Source organism: Phocoena sinus, chromosome 10 (assembly GCF_008692025.1).
Source record: "Phocoena sinus isolate mPhoSin1 chromosome 10, mPhoSin1.pri, whole genome shotgun sequence".
In the NCBI taxonomy this organism is placed as follows: Eukaryota; Metazoa; Chordata; class Mammalia; order Artiodactyla; family Phocoenidae; genus Phocoena; species Phocoena sinus.
In genome coordinates this window covers 6,373,700-6,394,374 of record NC_045772.1, presented here as the reverse complement: position 1 = coordinate 6,394,374, position 20,675 = coordinate 6,373,700, and the positions used below count along the sequence as shown (strand labels likewise).

The window sequence follows — 20,675 nt, the reverse complement described above, 5'->3', positions numbered from 1 at the left end:
GTGAGATGCTCACACTGTGGGACTGCCCATGAGAGCAGCAAGGTAGCTCTTTACCTGTACAGACTGGCACACTGTAGAGAGCGGGAAATGCCAAGTGTGGGGCGGAGCTGGGCACACAGGACCCCTTCTGAATACAATGGCGGAAACCAGCCTGGGGCAAGCCGGTGACAGCCAGGCAGTAATTAAGTCACTAAGCATACACATGCCCTAGGAGGACCCAGCCACATGGCTCCGGAGTTTTAGCCCCATAGATATGTTGGCTCAGGTCACAGGGCACGTAGGGGTCTCCTCCTTGGGGAATGCATGGGTGAATGTGGGGGGCACCCCAGCGTGGCAGCAAGAACAAAGTGCAGGACTGTGTAGACACCGCAATGGAACAGACCTCACACACAGTGCAGAGAGGAGAAAATGAAACAGAATGGCAGGGCACAGGATGCCTTGATGCGAATTAAAAATAGCTGCACATGAAGCAAGGGTACAGTTTACAACAACACATGCTCACAAAAGCCATAATATTAGAAAGGGGGAGGGATTAGGTGCCAAAAGCAGGGAAAGAAATGGAGAAGGAGGTGGTGCTGAACGAGTCCCGTCCTACCTGCCCCAGTTTCAGCTCTCTGCTAAGGCTAGGCTGGTCTTCCCCACAGAGGCTACCCTGATACCACCTGCCATCCTTGCCGGACTACCAAGAGGGCGGGCCTGGATCGCCTGCGCTAGCAGACAGGCGACACCAATTCCCCACCATAGGGTCCTGCTGGCTGGTCCACCTGGGGGCCACGAGGGCCCTTCCAAACACTGTCCCCATGCCCCACAGTCGTAGCTTGTTCCACATGGGTCACAAGTGTGCATGTTAGCCTCCCTGCCCCAGCTGGACTGCAAACCTCTTGGTAACAGGTGCTGTACACAGAGTTTTTCCATCAGTGGCAGCATCATAATAGAGCACACCTACCCTTTGCCAGGCAGAGTGCTCACAGCTCTACACGCAGCCTCATTTAATCCTGTGATGATCCCAGGCAGGAGGATTTTACAGAATAGGAAACAGGTTTGAAGAGGCAAAGTCACCCATAATCATGCAGCCAAAAGGAGGCAGACCCCACCTTCTAGAACCTTCCTCAGGCTGAGAATAGAGAGCATGTAGAATGAAGACTTAATGGGTCCATATCAGGCGATGTGTATGTTTCCAACCAGCCCTGCAGGTTCCAGGAAAGGCCACAGAGTTCAAGACTGTGACACAGTATATGAACCCCACTCCTGAATCCCCCTGATTCCTCTTGGTGCCGGTGAGGCTCATGCCAGGACCCCCAAACCTGTAAACTACTAAGACCGCTTGACAAACATGACCTTGATTTTACTCTCAGAATGCTCATGCTCTTTAACCTGTGACTCTGAAGTCCCAAGCACCAGAGCTGCTCCCTCTACACCCTGGAGAGGCAGGTCCAAGAGTGAGCCAGCTGTGCCAAGCTGACTGGACAAGAAAGAAAAGCCACTGGTGGTGCCCCTCCAGGCATGTGCACACAGTCAGAGACCAACATTCTGTCCAAAGCTGCTACAGTATGCCCAGAGGCTCCAGGAGCTTCTCAATCAGCCTGAAAGATAAGGATGAAAGACAAGCCTGAAGAGGTGGCCATCAGCCCCTGGCCCTCTCTGATGAGGCCACCTTCCCTCTACCCCTGCTCACGAGGGGAGCAGCAAAGAGCTGGTCCTGCCCTGAAAGAAATGACCAGGTCTCTCTGCCTGCGTTTCTATCCCTTCAGTTGTACGGTGGATTCTGTGAGGATGTATGCACTGGTAAGTTCACAGCATAGGGTGGGTTTCTTCCCAGTCAGATGTGCTCTTAGCCTGGGGCAGCCATCACTTGACAAGACCTGCCATTTCCTTTTTTTTGTGGTACGCGGGCCTCTCACTGTTGTGGCGGAGCACAGGCTCCAGACACGCAGGCTCAGCGGCCATGGCTCACAGGCCCAGCCGCTCCACGGCATGTGGGATCTTCCCGGACCGGGGCATGAACCCGTGTCCCCTGCGTCGGCAGGCGGACTCTCAACCACTGCGCCACCGGGGAAGCCCCAAGACCTGCCATTTCTTCATCTTGTCCCTCCAGACACAAAATGAAGAGAGGGGACAGGATTAGGTGACCTCCAAGGGACCTTCACAATTCCAGGTATCTGGCTGGCTACATGGCTGGCGACCTCCCGAAGCACTCCCAACTCTCAGTTTTTGAGGGTCTGGCAACACCCTCTTGCCACTCACAAATACGGGGTGAACACCTACTGCGTGCCAAGGACTATGAAAGGGACTAGGGATGCAATGGTGAACAAACTGTCACCATCCCTACCTTTGTGGGACTTCGGTCAAGTAACAGTTACAGACGGTGGCAATTCCTGGAAGGAACACTCCAGGAGATTGGGACTGCCTGGAGGAAACAATGTTTGAGGTAAGAGCCAAGGGACCTCTGGGGCAAGGCCACTTTCTGAAGGCTTGAGGCAGCATGTTGAGGCCCACAGAGCATGAGCTATACGCGACGCCACCCCCTCCATGAAGGTGCCCCCTCCCCAGCAGCTCATCCCTCCCTGTTACTTTTGCCGCGATGTCTGCTGTCACATGCAAAATGTGGTAACATACGGGTTTTGAGGGCAAGGACTGTGCCTTTATTCTTCTCCATCCACCATGCCAGGCACACAGAGGGCACCCTGCAATATCTTCTCAATGCCCAAATGATGCTGGGAGCAGAGATTCCGTTCCATGTAGACAGGAGGGGACTGAGAAGTTGCTGAGTGCCCAGCTAGAGGCACAGGCAATGAAGTAAGTCATGATCCTTTATTTATTGAGTTCTTAATCCAATGAGTCCCTTGAGCTCTCCCCACAAAAGCTAAAAAGGATCACCTCTCAGCACATCATCAGATATTAACTCCACAGATGACAAGTGAGCAACTAACACTTGCCAAGCACAAACCAGCAGGAGAGCCTCGCAGTTCCTTCATTGCACTTGCACAGCTTTCAGTGAAATTCCAGTTCCCAGTCAGTTTATCTCCACGTCCCGCCACGTCCAGGGAGGCCGAGACGGCTCCAGGACTGGGCCTTTCAGTGCCACTACTTCCCCACCCGCATTCCCTGTGGAGTGCACAGCAGAGGCCATATCCGTACACACCAGCAGGGCCTCCCGTCTCAGGCACCCTTCTTCAATCCATCCCAACCCCTACTCTGAATCTCCCTTTCCAAAAAAGGGGTCACAATCGATCTTAAGGTTGTAAAATCTGTGATGTGCTTGAAAGGACCAAGGAGTAAGGCGTATCCTTGGGGAACCATGAACTCGTTGCCTTGCTCTCAAATTGTACTCTGGCAGTCCTCGTTTCTACAGGATTCCACTTCCAGTTCTCCAACCTACCTTCCAGCTCACCCACCATCTGGGCCCCCAATTTGTCCTGCACTGGAACAGAAGGTCTAGGATCTCCTCACCTGGGGGCTCCCCTGAACCTGACCTCACCGGGCTCCCCATACTGGAAGCAGGGTAATGCAGTTTACCTGGCAGGGCCCCAAGAGCGTTAGACATCAAGGCTCCTTGCTGGCCTGCTGCTGCTGCTGTTTACGTACAGCCTCAGTTTCCAGCCACCTTGAGCCTGACCTGTGTGTTGACCCAAACTAGTCCTGTCACTGCCTTGGGCCTCACTCAGTCCCAACTCCTGGTTTTCAGATCTCACCCCCAACACTTACCAGCCCTATCCCCTGTTCCTGGAATTTGTATTCATCAAGTAGGAGGGTGAAGAAATTGTGGCTCATCACCCTTGCTGTTTGAGAGTTTTAAAGCACAAATCCCAAACTTCAACAATGTTAAAAATAACTGCATTATCAATCTTTAATCTAAATGTTCAAAATGACAAGCTGAAAAATGGATGAAATGGAAAGTGAGAAACTCTAGTTCTCAGATCTAACTCAAATCAAAACAGATAATAACATACAGAGGAAGGATGTGTTTAAACAAAGTTATTTTAGACCTGAACTCCTCCTCAAGACTGGTCAGCCAGGCTCACCGTGCTCTGGCCTCCTGGCACACGTTGCTCAGATGTCAGGATAAAGGCCCAGCGATGCCCGGGGACTTGTTCCTGAGCACAGCACATGCCCCACCTGTGAGTCACCACCCCGAAGACCCTGCCCTGGAGCGCCCAGTCTCCCCGGCATGAGTGGACGTGCACACACTCATGCCTCAGCCAGGCGTCCGGGAAGCAGCCTGAGCATACGGCGGCCTGGTGACCAGGTCGCTGCCCCCTTATTCCCCCTCATGCTCCAGTAGGTGCTGCATGAGTGGCACCTCTTCGCTCTAAGGGCTGCCGCCAGCCCTGACGGTGAGATAAGTTCCGGCTCTGTTAAGTAAGGGCTCGCTGAAGACCAAGCCGCTTTTGGCAGAAACTCTAACAGTGAAAGGAGGCAGGGATGGTTAGAGAGGTTTCTGAAATCGGTGAACCCCCCGGGGTAAAAAGCCAAAAGACCTAGTGTGGAAATCATCAGACTGGAAAAGTGGGAATAAATACCACTTCCTCCAGGGAGCACCCCGCTTCCACCATGTCCACCCCCTCCCCAGCTTGCTGCTTCCACAGCACCCCGGCCCTCCCCCAGCTCCCTGGTTGAACTTCCTGACTCCTGTTAAAAAAGAAAACCCTCCGCCCCAGGACACGAGCGCCTCCGCCCCATCTCCATGCCTGGGTCCCTCAGCACCAGGCCCACCGTACACACCCACACATTGGTATAAAGGGGTCTCAGTGCAGCCAGGCCACCACAGGCTAACTGAGCGCCCAAGACTCCTCCAGTTCTAAAATCGTGCATTTCTACTTGTTACTGAGTAGAAACGGAAAACGTGTTCTCCTACAGGGCTTACAAAAGTTACTTTGATATCACTGAAATCAAGAGAGAAAATAAAAATCTATCTTCATAGAATAAGCTTGACAGCAAAACATCTTGAGTGTTTGACTCTCTCAAGGCCAGAGCTGAGCAGCTCGCTAGCTGGCATCTAGAACAACGGCATTTAGGCAGGGGAGGGGCAAGCCTGCACGGACCAGGTGAAAGGCCACCTGATTCGCCCATCTTTGCCTGTCTCCACGGGTGCGACGCTCACACGTGAAGAGGTGACGCTTTGAGACCACTCGGGCTCGGAGCCATTCGGACCCTGGCGCTGCGGGTGTTATCTATAATTCTCACAACCATCCTGGGAAGTAGGAATTAGCAATGCCATGTTCGCGCCTAGGACAGTGAGCAGGTTACTTCTCTTCCCTGAGTCCTCAGGGTCACACGCTAAGAAACGCTGGCACCAGGCTTGAACCCAGACAGGACGCTACTTCCTCACACCGAAGCAGAGGCATTTAAGTACGTGGCAGTCACGGCAAAGGAATACCTCTCTACTATGAGGAGCTCCCAGGAAGCTGAGAGCAGAGGCAGGAGAGCAGTTCTAGAGAGCAGGTGCTTGGGCCCAAATCCCAGCTCCACCCACTGCTGGCACCATCAAACCACCCAAGCCTCAGCTGCCCCACCTGTAAAGTGGAGCTCACAATCGCAGAGGCAGTCGAGAGGACTGAGAGCCCTCATGTAAAGCAGAGTAGGTGCCTGGCACAGAGCAAGTGTGCAATAAATGCTAGCCGCTATCACCGGTTTTCGTTGCTAAACTTCTTGTTGTGGGTTAACATTCCCACAGAGTACCCAGACCATAGCACAGAGCTTATGGGCACACAGCTCCATGACTTGGCAGCGCGTACACACCCATGCATGGGGTACAAGGGGCAGCGAAAGTCACTGCTCTCCTGGAGCCACCGCTGACACAGCACAGTCCACGCGCTCAGGAGGGAGGGCCCTCTTCCACATCCTCACAGCATTTGCCAGATGTAAAAGGCACTTTTGTCTGTTTATTAATGCTGTACCTTCAAGGCCTAGAATAGGACCTGGCACATGGTGGGTGCTCTGTAGGTGTTTACTGAAATAATGATTTCTGTTCAGTATTATGGCTATTTGCATACATATTTTAATTCCAAATATTTGTTTGTAAGCTTCTTATGAGCAGGGCATATCTTATTACCCAGCATCAAACCTTATCCTTCCTCTGATTCACTTGTACATTCAATCAACAATCATTTAGTGTGTCAAGCACTGTGCTAAGTATCAGATTCCCAGGGAAGACTCACGTCTTTGCCCCTAGGGAGTTCACAGCCTAGAGGGAGAAGCAAACGGTACAGCATGCTAGGCAGGCAGGAAGGCTGCCTAGGCCTGCCAGGGAGGACCAGGGAAGGTTGCCCGGAGGAGGGGCTCCCCGGGAAAGAAATGGAGGTCAGGCTGGAGAAAAGACCACCGCCCTCAGCCCCTACCCTCCCAGGCAGGGAGACAGCCCTTCGTGGATAGGAGCCCAGGGCAGAGCTCCTTAGGAAGGGCCAGGTGTCCAGCAGCTGCCAGCACATGCTCAAGTCTTAGGCATGCTAAAGAGTGCGGTTTTACTTGGAAGGTGATGCAGAAAAGTGAAGCTTCCTATCCGGGGCAGGGAGTTGCACAGGTTTGCTTTTCTGGATGGGCTACCCTGGTTGCAGGGTAGAGAACAGATGGAACATGGCACAGGGGAGGCTAGTGCCCTAATGCTTGGTCATGGTTCAACAAATACTAGTTTGCTTGAAAGAATGAATTAATGGTTCTATTTAGAAACTTTAGTGAAATAAAGGTAAGCCACCAGCCTGCTGGGAGCTATGTCCAAGTGCTGTGGAATAGTGATAAGGCTGACACACGCACAGCAAGGCTGCCATGCAGAGAAGTCCATCCAGATCTGTGTATGTGGGAGGTGGCTAGAGAACACATGGAATGGACAACTGCTGCTGAGAGGCAAGGTGGCAGTTACTTTCATACACCTCGTGCTTCCACTCACGGCACCCACCCAACTGCCCATGACTGCCTGCCACTAAAAATGTTGGCTCTGGGGTCCCAAGACTGTGCACTCATTTTGGGACCCCAGGACTTAGCCCAGGGCCTGGATCGTGGCAGGTGCCAAATAAGGCTTTATGGAATCCATGAACAGGGGGCAGCAGCATCTTATAAATATGTTACCTACAAAATTGGTCTAAAAGGATGGGAAAAGTACACACCATTTTACATGGATGGCTTTCCAGACAAAATACTGATGCACATGGAGATGTTCTCATGTGATGTGCTGTGTCCACAGTGCTCGAGTCTGAGAGGACTCTGCAGGGAGAGCCTTCTCTGAAGGAGACGGCAAATACTAGTCACGTGCCAACTCTTTAGGGCTAACATTCCCAGAACATTTTACAGCAAGATATTTATGTCCTCTTCATCTCCAAAATATCCTTCTCCTCAAAGGCTCCTTGTGCCCACAGAGAGTGCAGTACAGGCCAGCCTCAGCCTGGCTTCAGCCGGGGAGATCTGAGCTCTAATTGCATGTACCACTGACAGCTGAACAGAGCTCCTGCCTCAGGGATGAGGCAGATGCAGGGCCCAGTTCCTGAAATCAGCAGTCTGCCCTCCCAGCCTGGCCTCAGGAGCCCTCAGAGATTCAGGCTGCAGCCCTCAGGCCTGCTGGGGCCAAACCCACTGTCGTGTTCCCAGAGCCTATGAAGGGCAGAGGGGGCCAGGCTTCCTAGGAAGCACTGGTAACACTTGAAAAGCACCATGGCCTGCAGCCTAGGCTCTCTCTGTACCCCAGCCCCCAGAGCCAAAGAGGAGACCCAGAAAGAGGGCCTGGAAGTGAAGGACGCGGGGGACACCTGCAGGCTCCCCGTGCGAGCCAGGACTTGCCAGAAGCGACCGAGCCACCCACGCCCCACTGGGGAGCCTGTGCGCAGGATGTGCCAGCCTCCAACTTCAGCCAATTGGTGGCTAAAGGAGTCATCCTCTTGGGGAACCACCTCCACTAGGCCTCAACCTACCTAATCCCACATGACTTCTCACCTCCAAAACAGACCCTTGGCTCCAAAGAGGTCAAGATCCTCAGCCCTCTGCAAGGCCATGCTCATTCCAACCTCCAGATATTGATCTGGCCTAGAATGCTGCCCCTGCTCCCAACTCACAGCCCAGCCCCACCCACCCCACGTATCTTCTCTGGTGATGCCAGCAGCAGACCCCTCTCCTTTGAACGCCATGACACTGAGAAGCAGAGCTGTGGCTTGGCCTCATTGCCCTCACTCTCCATGGAGGCCACCATCCTTTCTCCTCCCAATACCTTCACTGTGGGAATCAGATATCCACCCCTCTTCTCTTCTGAATCGTTTACTACGGTGTTGGGGATACAGAAAGTGTCCCCTCCAAATGCCCACTAAATACTTCTGGCTGATATTATGTCCCTGTGGGTAATCTCTCCTCCCAAGATCACTACTTGTTCACTCATTCATCTAGCAAACATCTGAGTGCTTAGTAAGTACTGATCCTGCCTATCTTCCATGCTACCTTTCCTGCCCCCCACCCTAGGGGGAGCCCTACCTCCCCCTTGCACCCCAGCAAATTCTACAGCACCTCAAACAATGATCTGTCTCCTCCCTCTGGGAGCTTACCTCCAAATGTCACAGCCAAAGGCTCCTGGAGGGCAGGGCCATGTCCCTCCTGTGCAGGCACACAGCCAGCACGCAGAAGATGGTTCTGGAATGACCCACTTCAGTTAGCACCTTTTGGTGGGAAGGAGTAAAATTAAGCACAAAAGACTTTTCCACCTCGAGACCGCAAGGCTTTCTTTAGATTGTACAGCTCTGTGGGTCACACCAGTGAGAAGCGGCCTTCCATGGGAAAGAGGGAACTTGCTGGCAGCCTGGAGATGTGCACCTGGCAACGTGCGCCTAAGTCGCTCAGAGACGAGCAGGGCCGGTTCAGCCTGAGCAAGCCAGAGCACACCCATCAGAGGAGGAGGGCGGCACTGCTGATTTATATGAGATGAAGAGTAATTTCAGGGACAGCATCACAAGATGAGCAGAGCCTGAAGGATCCTTAGGATTCTTCATACAAGAGATGTTCTTGTCTACTGACATCGCAGTTAAGAATTTAACAGGGTGCCTAAGGGTTTACATCAATGACAGGACTTGTTCAAGCTACTTGACTTAATATATGCTGACAATACACACTGGCAACTTTCACCTACCTTTTTCTTTTTTTTTTTTTTTTTGCGGTACACGGGCCTCTCACTGTCATGGCCCCTCCCGCTGCGGAGTACAGGCTCCGGACGCGCAGGCTCAGCAGCCATGGCTCACGGGCCCAGCCGCTCCGCGGCTTGTGGGATCCTACCGGACCAGGGCACAAACCCGCGTCCCCTGCATCGGCAGGCGGACTCTCAACCACTGCGCCACCAGGGAAGCCCTCCATTTTTCTTTTGTAACCAGCAGCTGAAGACTTCTGTAATAGCACTATATTTAGCTACTTAATTTTTCCACAGCAGCTTCTGGCATCTGGGTAATTACGGCAATGCTGACCAACACACCCCAGAGGAACAGATTATATGTTGTGTGTGTGCTGATGGCCCCCCATCCCCCAGAGCAGAGGGACAGAGCTCCCAGCCAGCACCTGTCTTGAGGCCCGACACCACTTGACATGCATTTGTTCCCTTAACTCTCACCATCCTAGGATGTGGGTACTGTTAGTATCCCCATTTTACAGATTGGGAAAGTGAGAAAAAGAAAAATTAGTAACTTGCCTAAAGCCACACACACACAGTTAAGTGACAAGGCAGGGAGTCAAACCCAGGCCACTAGCTCCAAAGCCTGTGTCTGAACCTGTCCTGTTGCCTCTCCTGGTCTATCCCTCACAAGGCCATTCGTGTGCTCTAGCCTCTCCATACTACCACCTCGCTCAAGGCAGGCGCTGATGGCAATGTCACAACAGTTACCAAACAGAAAGTTTCCCCATGACTGTAAAGGATTCTGTCTATAGTTTCAGATCAGTGTTGAGAAGAACAGGAACCTGCATTTCTAAAGGCCAGCTTCACAGGAGCTCACAAGAAGTCTCTGCAGCCAGTGCCAGCTCCCCAAGTGCTTCTGCAATGCTGGCGAGGCCACAGCCTCCCCAGAGGACAGCAGGTGGAGCTTGCCTGCCTGTGAACCCAGGACTGCATATGGGACCAGAGGGGCAGTCCTGAATCCCAGCAATGTCCCAGAGACACCTCCACACTGCACCTTGGAACTGCCTGTTCCGATTCATTTTTATCTAGTTTTACCACCGACCTTCCTGCATGCTGTGAGAATGCACCTGACTATGCCAGGGAGCTGCTGCTGCTGAGCGGCTGGGATGCACCCGTGACACCGTTGCTGCCCCGTCACTCTTGCTGCCTTCGGTGAAATGTTTCCCGGGCCACATGTGCCTCTCTGGCTACTGAAATTTGAGCTTCAGCCTGGACACCCACCAGGAAGGCTGCTACCAGCCAAGGGGTGGGGACTCAGGCTGTCACATTTCCCACTGGAACTCACAGGGCCTAGCGCACAGGAGGTGCTCAATAAACATACACTTTTAATAAAACGAAGTATTCAGCTAAAAGTCAATAATGACATTTCCCCCAATACCCAAAGAAGAAAAGTGTTGAGAGAATTTTGAGTCCATCTATTTTTTTTTTTTTTTTTTTTTTTTGCAGTACGTGGGCCTCTCACTGTTGGCTTGTTGTGGAGCACAGGCTCCGGACTCGCAGGCTCAGCGGCCATGGCTCACGGGCCCAGCCGCTCCACGGCATGTGGGATCTTCCCAGACCGAGGCATGAACCCGTGTCCGCTGCATTGGCAGGCGGACTCCCAACCACTGTGCCACCAGGGAAGCCCTTGAGTCCATCTTTTTAAAACTTGGGCTCCTGTGATCACTTGTCTCTGTTAGACTATAATATCAAATGGAGGGCTTCCCTGGTGGCGCAGTGGTTAAGAATCCGCCTGCCAATGCAGGGGACATGGGTTTGAGCCCTGGTCCAGGAAGATCTCACATGCCGCAGAGCAATTAAGCCCACGCGCCACAGCTACTGAGCCTGTGCTCTAGAGCCTGTGAGCCACAACTACTGAAGCTTGTGCACCTAGAGCCCGTGCTCCGCAACAAGAGAAGCCACCACAATGAGAAGCCCGCGCATCGCAACGAAGAGTAGCCCCTGCTCACCGCAACTGGAGAACGCCCGTGCGCACCAATGAAGACCAAAAGCAGCCAAAAATAAATAAAATAAATTTATAATATCAGATGGTATTTGATGTCAGACAAAATTATACACCTAATTAATCTAAGTTCATAGAACTAATGTGTTTTAGTTTCCAGCAAACCCCAGGGCCTCACCCTCATCTCTTGCAGCACTTGAGCTTTTTGTATCAGGAAAGCACCCACATGGCGATGATGTTTCTATTCTTATTTCATCCTGGCAACCTCCCTCGAAGACCAGTATCATTTTCCCTCTTAGAGATGAAAACCCTGAAGCTCAGATTAGTCAAGCAACTTGCCCAAGGTCACACAGACAGCTAGTAATGGCACAGCTGGGATCAGAACCCAGATCTTTCCAACTACAGAGCCAGTGCTCTTTCCACTAAGCCCACAGCTGCGGGGAAGGTTCCGGGGGTGTTGCCATATGAACAAAATTTTATCAAACATGGACTTTGCTTTAACCAGCAGGCAGGAAGTAAGTGGGGTTCAGGAAGAGTAACCTCCAAAAAAAAAAAACCATTACACACCACAAAATAATCTGATTAGGAAAGGAATTCCTCATGGGCACAGACTAACAAGAAGGTGCTCCAGCAAGCTCAAGGGTAGTGTGTTCAGCCTTCTGGCCACCTGCCTGTACTGTCCAACATGATGTCACATCACCGCCGTCCATTTTTCCATACAAAATTCAAAAGTAATGCCTATTCTCAGGCCAAGCCCGGTAATTAGTGTACGTCACACCAAGTCATATCAAGGCTAAACGTGGAAAGGAAGCTCTGAGAATGGACAAATTGACAAGACCTTAATTAACACCTCTAACCTCTCTCATTAATCCAACTCTCCTAACAAGGTAAGTCTACCACCTTCACTGAGAGCTAAGCCATACCTGCTGCCACCTAGATCTGACCACAAATGCCTGGCTGGTTTTGGGGTATGTTCATCTCATCCCCCAAATCCCAGCCACAAAAGAGGGAGGAGGTGTCAGACACAATTGGCTTGGTCTCTGTATTCATCCAGAAGAAATCATGGGCATTACCTCCCAGAAGCTGTCGCTGGACACTTCGACTCCAACGGAATCATCATAAGTGACAGACATCTCTTCAAAGGGTGAGGGAGCAGCAGGGAATGCTTAAATTCAGAGGGCAGCTTCAGATGCTCAAAATCCGTAGACAAACCTATAAAAGAAAAACATATCATTGTGGTTTTAAATTCCCAAGGTAAAAAAGCAAGCCACCTCCATTTCACAACTTCCATTTCCATTACTGCCTTCAGTACAGAGCAGTCTAAAATGTCTCCTTTTGGTGGGAGAAAGTCAATAAACTCTAAACTTGGCACTGACATACATGTGTGTGTTATAAACGTGTGTGTATATTTCACAGTAACAAGTAAACCTTTCAACATCTTAACTGAGGAGCTCAAAGAGCTTTCTGCAAACAGTCCCTGTGCTTAAATCAACAGACTGATAACCTTAATTGGCCTCATCTCTTGGAGAAGGGGACAGAGAACATGTGAGGAGAACACGCCAAAGCAGAGTCCCTGCATCTCGGGGCTCACTCTGTTCCAGCCTGTCCTACCCATCCGACAGGACTAGGACCTGGGGTAAAATGTGAGTGGAAATAACCCACCTTCGACACCTGACTCCACTCTCCACAGAGTTTCCACCAGGCTTTGCTTGTGTTGGGCGCTGTCTCCCCCTTTCCATGACTGGCTCATTTCAGCCACTGATGCCCCAATTCAGACCAGTTTATTCTGACACAGTCTGTGTGAGGGTCAGTTAGAAAGAGTAAAGTTCTAAATCCGAGCAAGGGTAACAGGGTGATTATTTCCCTTGCCAGAGGGAAGAAGTTGAAGGACCCCCCGCTATATTCACAAGCACAAATCACGTTGATGGAATGACCCGTTCCATAACCAGATGAGATTCCCTGACTTCTTGGTGAAAAAGTGATTCCACCCTCCCTTATATATCACCCTGCATTCAGACCACACAGCCAGAGATCTGAAACTTTCCTAACTGCCGCAGTCAGGAGTCCAAAGCCTCAGCTTAGCCAGAGGAGGGAGAAGGTAGGGCAGGGTAGGCAGAGTGATCTACATTGTTACACTTACAAGGTGCAAGACTTTGCTTTGCTCTAGGTACTTTCCCACATGTTATCCTACTTAATCTTCGTGATTCCCTGTGAGACAGTCTAGAAGCAGAGTAAGGAATATCAGCTGCCTGGGCTCTAATCCCAGACCCATTACTCACTAGCTGGGCAACAGTGGGCAAGGTACCTAAGCTCTCTGTGCCTCAGTGGCCTTATCTGTAAAAGAGAGACAATACTGCAAGGAATTACTGTGAGGGTAAAAATGCAGCAGGACATACAGGGGTGAACAGTACGTGGTCTCCAGTAAGTGCTATGTAGTAAATGATAATGTAATTATTATTAGATAGTAATTATTATCACTATCATTACTTTTATCTCTACTTTACAGCTCAGAAAACTGATGCTAAGGGAGGCTAAGTAACTTGTCCACGGTCACCCAAGCAACGAATGGTGGAGACCAGCAGGACACCAACTATGCCTGTTTGTTAAGGTGATGTTCTATCATACCAAGATGTTTTCTAAAAATGATCTCAAATTTAAATAAATCAGGTATCTTATAACCTAAGATCTAACTGCTAATTAAAAGGTTTAATCTGATGTATTTCACAGCTTCCAAACTTGAATACAGCTCTGTACGGACAATAAATTTGAAGTAAAGAGCAAATTATGGTACCTCGAAGCCAAATACTCCAAATGCACGCACTCTGTAACCAGGCAGAGTCGCATGGGTGCCACACACGCACGCTTGCAGACAGCATGCTGGTAGGATCTCTGCTCCATAATCACAGAGGCAGCGTGTCCTTTTCATCCCTGGGATATAAATAAAGGCCGGACAGGCTTCTCTGGCCTGGGCCCTGGTGCTACATTTCACAGCATTCCCTGCCTGTGGAATCCGATGCTCTTAGCCAGGGCCCTCCTAGAAGCACCCCAGTCCATGATTGCAGCAGCAGAAAGTTTTCTACCCAGAGCAGCTGGTCTCTGCTCCAGGCTCCTCAGGGAATATCTGGGCTTTCGGCTCAGGCTAGTCTCAAAGTGGCCAAATCAAGCCACTGGCTGGGCTGCCTGGCCAGCTCCGGGGAGCAGCTGCAGGGGACAGGTGCAGGGAGATCGGGGGCCTGCTCTGGGCAGAGAAGCAGCTTGACACCTGAAAAGCTCATTTTCAGGAATTCATTTTCTGCCTGGATTCAGCCCTGGTTTAGACACTAACAGAAGATGAGTTCTGCACAAGATTTATTAAGAGCCTACTAAGTGCCAGGAGCCAAGAAGAGATTGCCACCAGGCTAAGCACGAAAAGACACAGACTTCTAGGAGCAAGAAACTGAATCACCGGGTACAGATGCCCTGCCCAGTAACAAAACCAAGAAACACCAGACCTGCAGAGGGCACTGGAGATGAGGCATGTGTATACCTGACCTGTGGAAACAGGGAAAGTCCATCTTTCTTTGCCCAAGTCACAGAGTGGCAACTTGGTAATTTTCCCTGTCAGTCCAGGGACCTGTTTCTCACCAAAGCACTGTGCTCAGCGACTGCGACATTCCCAAGATCAAGGCCAAGCTGACCCCACCAGCACCCCACGTAGCCACAGCCCAACGTGCAATGACTGCAGTCAGCTCACCTATCTGTGTGTGTGTTGTTTAGAGTTGCTTCTAATGCAGAACCAGCTCCCCTGCACAGATTCTCAGCTCTTGTTGCCCATCTCCCCACTTACACATTCTCCAAGCTTATATATGGATGTCATTAAGTAAATGCCATAATCTAAGTAAAACAAAATCAGGAAGGCCAATCTCTTTCTGTAAAACTGTGCAAGGCCTTCCATTTATATTAATAACTGACTTTTGGAAGCTCCGTGCCACCACTTCACTTCTGACTTGTAATAATTCAGAATTCATGACACTTTCCTTCTGAAGCCTCAAAGCAGATCTGTTCAGTCTCCTCTAAGAGGTCAGAAGTCAGCAAAGACATTCAAAGTCCTAGAGAGGAAACCGAGGCAAGGCATAAAAAAAACCCAAGTAGACAAAGAAAGTAAGAGGAAGAACTGAAGATCTCCTGCCCAAAGAGTTAGTGAGATAATGTAGATGAAAGCCTAGGATGGTGGCAATCAGGAAAGCTCAGATTCATGAGCTCTACCACTGATGAGCTAGGTGACCATGGGAAAGCCATTCTGTTCTCTGAGCCCCAGCTTCCTGAGCTGTGTTCTACCAGGTTTGAGTGAGGGTTAGACGAAATGGTGCATGAAGGCCCCAGGATCCCAGGTTGCAGCCCATGGCAGGGCCTCCCTCAGTGGGAGCCTCGTCCTAGGCCAACACCCTTGGCTCCAAGTGTCCTCACTCTTCCCTTCGGCTCCACATGACAGCCGTAAGGCAGACAGGAAAAAAAAGAGGGGCCTGGGGGACCAGGGTCTGTACCACAGAGGAAAACCCAACTGGTATTAAAGCACCAGTTGACCTGAAAACTCATCGCTGACATTCACAGAGCCACACCAACTTCTGTGGGGCTTGAGGTCAGGCCGCCGCGGTCACCCAAGCGGAATTCTCAACCAGCATCTCCCAAGGTCCCCCTTTCCTGCCCTGCAGTAGGGGTCCTGCCCAACCGTCCACCCCTCCCAAAGCACCCTGTACCACCCTCAGTGATCCTGGTCTCTCCTCCCTCTCTGATAACCCCCTCTCCTTCTCCCCATCACTGGTACGCCCCATGGTCCATTCTTGAGGCTCTTCCTGTACCTCCCAGCAATGTTTCATCCCTTCCTATGACTTCAAATGTCACGAATATGTGAGAAGCAGTGGCACCTCTTCCAAGAGTCAGCCCCTCAATAAAATAAGAATGAGAATATTTTCCTCACAGGACTGAAGGAAGATTAGAGACAGGGAATCAAAGTCATGTGGCATACATCTGACATCCTAGAAGTGGTAGCCATTGCTCTTAAAATCACCAACCAGCAAACCACCAAAAGATAGTGAGAAATGCCAGTGACTGGGGCTGGATTTGCTTTTTGTTTTCCCATGATTGTTGCTACTGGGATAAGCACTTGTACGAGGCTTCCCCTACCACCCTGATACTATCACCAGCCCTCCTTCACTCAGCAATGGGGAGGCCAGTCATCACCTAATGCCTGGGAAGACATCCTCATGAGCCAGACACTGCACTAAGTGTCTTGCATGTGCTGGCAATCTGCAAGGGTGCTGGCCTAGGATGAGCTTCCACTGAGGGAGGCCCTGCCATGGGCTGTGACCTGGGGTCCTGGGGCCTTCATTTAATCCTAATGACAACCCTCTGAGGGAAGTGTTAGCAACATGCTCCTTGTTAAAGGGATACTGAGTCACAGAAAGGGTAAGGAGCTTGCCCAAGTGGTGGAGTTGAGATCTGAATAAAGGCGGGTTCACACCAGCCATACTCTTAACCACTGACAGTAACTACCTCAGTGCTGAGCTCAAATCTTCTAGAACATAAAATGTGAAAAACAAACACTTGCTGCTGTTTCTTTATGAGTTACTACTAAAGTCCAGTCCTCACGGACAGTCTGCTGATCTTAGCCTTCATGTGCACGTGAGTTGCAACACTGATTTTAATCTGATTTCCCTCACTAATGTCTTGTATAAATTGTATGCGTTGCCCTATGTCCTACCTTTTCATTGCTTAATGGTGTCATCTGTTGCATAAATATTCTTAATTTTAATATAGTCTAACATCAATATTTTCTATTATAGTTAGTGCTTTTTATGTCCTGTTTAAGAAGTCTTTTCTTATGCTGAGGTCATAAAGATATTAATTATCTTTTAAATGGTTTTGTTTTGGTTGGTTTTTACTTTTCATACCCAGAAATTATTTTTGTATGTGATATGATATACAAGTTTCATTTTTTTCCATATGGATATCCAACTTTCCAGCATTATTTGTTAAAAAGAGCTTATTTACTTCCATATTCTGCAGTGCCACCATTGTCCACAGATGTGTGGATCTTTATGTAGGCTCCCTATTCTGTATTCTGTTTGTTCTTGTGACAATACCACATTGTCTTAATTACCACAATCTTATAAGAATTCTTGGTATCTAGCTGAAGAAGTCCTCCGACTTTATTCTTCAAGAGCAGCTTGGCTATGCTTGGATGTATGCATGTACGTATTTATTTAGCTACACTGGGTCTTAGTTGCGGCACGGGGGATCTTTTAGTTACAGCATGCGGGATCTTTAGTTGCAGCATGGGGGAATCTTGTAGTTGCAGCATGAGGTCTCTAGTTCCCTGACCAGGGATCGAACCCAGGCCCCCTGTGTTGGGAGCACAGAGTCTTAGCCACTGGACCACCAGGGAAGTCCCACGGCCCTCTGCATTTCCATATATGCCTTAAAATCTCCTTGTTCAGTTCCAACCAACCAACGAACCAACTAACTCTGCTGGGATTTTGATCAGGATCTCGTCGAATCCTCAGACCACTCTGAGTTAATGGACATCTTTACAATACTGAGTCTCCTAATCCGTGGAATGCATTTCATTTATTCAGGCCTTCTTTAATTTCTCTCAATATTGATCTGTACTCTTTTTATAGAGTTCACGCACACCTTTTTGGTCAGTGTACTACTCAGCATTTAATATGACATTGGTATTATAAATAGTATTTAAAATTTTTTTTCACTTTAACTGTTTATTGCTGACATATAAAGCAACTGATTTTTGTATACTTACCATGTATTCACCAACTTTACACTATTTATTTCCTTTTTTTGTACTTATTATTTCTAATTATCTATAAATTCATTTGGATGACCTATATACACATTCATATCATATTCAAATAATGACAGTTTTATTTCTTCCTTTGCAATTCTTAGGGCTTTTATTTCTTTTCCTTGCTTTTTTGCACCGGAGAGGACTTCCAATAAAATGTGGAGCTCCTTTCTGGTCTCAAAGATGAAGTATTCAACATTTCCCCATTAAGTATAATGTTTGCTATAGGATTTTTAAAAAACTATCACTTTTCAGGTTAAGGAAGATTCCTTCTACTACAATTCTACTAAGAGCTTTTATCACATATGGATGTTTGTGTAAGATTGGCTTTATTTTTCCTTAAATGTTTGGCAGAATTTGTCAGTGAAATAATCTGGGCCTGGAGTTTTCTTTAAGCAGTCCTAATGACAGATTCTGGTTAAAAAGTAGAAGACTATTCACATATTTTCTATTTCTTTGTGATGATTTTGTAAAGTTGTGGTTTTCTAGAGAATCCAGTTCATTTTTTCAAATATATTAACAAAAAGCTGTTTATATTATCCTCTAATGATCATTTTAAAGACTGAAAGACCTGTAGTAATGTTCCCCTTTTCATTCTTTTTTTGCCTCCCCCTGGCAACCACAACCCTTTTCATTCTTGACATTAGGTTTTTGTGCCTTTTCTCTTCATCAGTCTCATCAAAGGTTTATTGATTATTCTTTTTTTCAAAGAATCAACCTTTTTTTTTTTCCCGGCCACGCCGGGTGGCTTGGTGGGATCTTAGTTCCCTGATCAGGGATTGAACCCGGGCCCCTGGCAGTGAGAGGACCAAGTCGTAACCACTGGACTGCCAGGGAATTCCCCAAAGAATCAACTTTTAGCTTTCTTTCAGCTGTCTGTTGAATATTTGTCTTCTTTTTCCTTGATTTTTTCCCCTTTATTATTTCCTTTCTTCTACCATCTTTAGGTTCAAGTTGTTCTTTTCCTAACTTCTGGAAATTAAAGCTTAATTCACTATTTCCAGCCTTTCTTTTCTAATGTACGCATTTAAAGCTATAAATTTCCTTCTAAGCACAGTGTTTTTTTATTTGGTTTGGTTTTTTGTGTTTTTTGTGTTTGTTTTTACTATTTATTTTTTAATTTAGGCTGCACCAGGTCTTAGTTGTGGCATGCATGCAGGATCTAGTTCCCCGACCAGGGATTGAACCCAGGCCCCCTGCACTGGGAGCACGGAGTCTTACCCACTGAACCACTAGGGAAGTCCCTAAGCACAGTTTTAGCTATATTCTACAATCTCATTTATTTTTTCATAAGAGTCCCATGAGGTAGGCATTTTTCTTTTCTTTTTTGCAGATGTGAAACTAAAGGTCAAGTAACTTTAAAAATATTTTTTATTGAAGTACAGTTGATTTGTAATGTTGTGCTAATTTCTACTATATAGCAAAGTAATTCAGTTATGCATATATATACATTCTTTTTTATATTTTTCCATTATGGTTTACCACAGGATATTGAATATAGTTCCCTGTGCTATACAGTAGGACCTTGTTGTTTATCCATTCTATATATAACAGTTTGCATGGGCTAATCCCAAACTCCTAATCCATCCCTCCTCCCCCTGGCAACCACAAGCCTGTTCTTTATGTTTGTGAGTCTGTTTCTGTTTCATAGATAGGTTCATTTGTGTCATATTTTATTTTTTTAAATTTATTTTTTACAATATTTTATTTATTGGGCTGTATTGGGTCTTAGTTGTGGCACGCGGGATCTTTCGTTGTGACGTGCAGGCTCTTCGTTGCAGCCCACGGGCTTCTCTCTAGTTATGGCACACAGGCTCCAGAGTGCACGGGCTCTGTAGTTTGCAGCACATGGGCTCTCTAGTTGAGGTGCGCAAGCTCAGTAGTTGTGGCACACGGGCTTAGTTGCCCGCAGCATGTGGGATCTTAGTTCCCCAATCAGGGATTGGAGGATTGAACCTGTGTCCCCTGCATTGGAAGGAGGATTCTTCACCACTGGACCACCAAGGAAGTCCCCCATTTGTGTCATATTTTAGATTTCACATATAAGTGATATCATATGGTATTTGTCTTTCTCTTCCTGACTTACTTCACTTAGTATGATAATCTCTAGGTACATCCATGTTGCTGCAAGTGGCATTATTTCATTCTTTTTTATGGCTGAGTAATATTCCATTGAATATATATACCACATCTTCTTTATCCATTCATCTGTCAATGGACATGTAGGTTGCTTCCATGTCTTGGCTATTGTGAATAGTGCTACTATGAACTAAGGGGTACATGTATCTTTTGTTTTCTAAAAGTATTTATTTATTTTGGCTGCACTGGGTCTTAGTTGCGGCATGCAGGATCCTTTGTTGTGGCATACGGGATCTAGTTCCCCAATCAGGGAAAGAACCCAGGCCCCCTGTATTGGGAGCATGGAGTCTTACCCACTGGACCACCAGGGAAGTCCCTGCATGTATCTTTTGAATTATAGTTTTGTCTGGATATATGTCTAGGAGTGGGATTGCTAGATCATATAGTAGTTCTGTTTTTAGTTTGTTTTTTGTGTGTTTTTTTTGTGGTACGTGGGCTTCTCACTGTTGTGGCCTCTCCCGTGGCGGAGCACAGGCTCCGGACGCGCAGGCTCAGCGGCCATGGCTCACGGGCCCAGCCACTCCGCGGCACGTGGGATCTTCCCGGACCGGGGCACGAACCTGTGTCCCCTGCATGGACAGGCGGACTCTCAACCACTGCGCCATCAGGGAAGCCCTGTTTTTAGT

The 20,675-nt window shown here is 48.6% G+C and overlaps 1 protein-coding gene across 4 annotated transcripts in view; it reads right to left on the bottom strand.

The window, feature by feature from the left end:
- Window positions 1–20,675, bottom strand: part of PACSIN2 (protein kinase C and casein kinase substrate in neurons 2) — a 140,029-nt gene that overhangs the window by 29,818 nt on the left and 89,536 nt on the right. For all 4 annotated transcript variants that reach the window (XM_032645270.1, XM_032645273.1, XM_032645271.1 and 1 more), the window contains exon 2: window positions 12,146–12,284. In XM_032645270.1, the coding sequence (XP_032501161.1) occupies window positions 12,146–12,205 (60 nt within the window). In that variant the 5' untranslated portion in view covers window positions 12,206–12,284. The remainder of the gene's footprint in view (window positions 1–12,145; window positions 12,285–20,675) is intronic.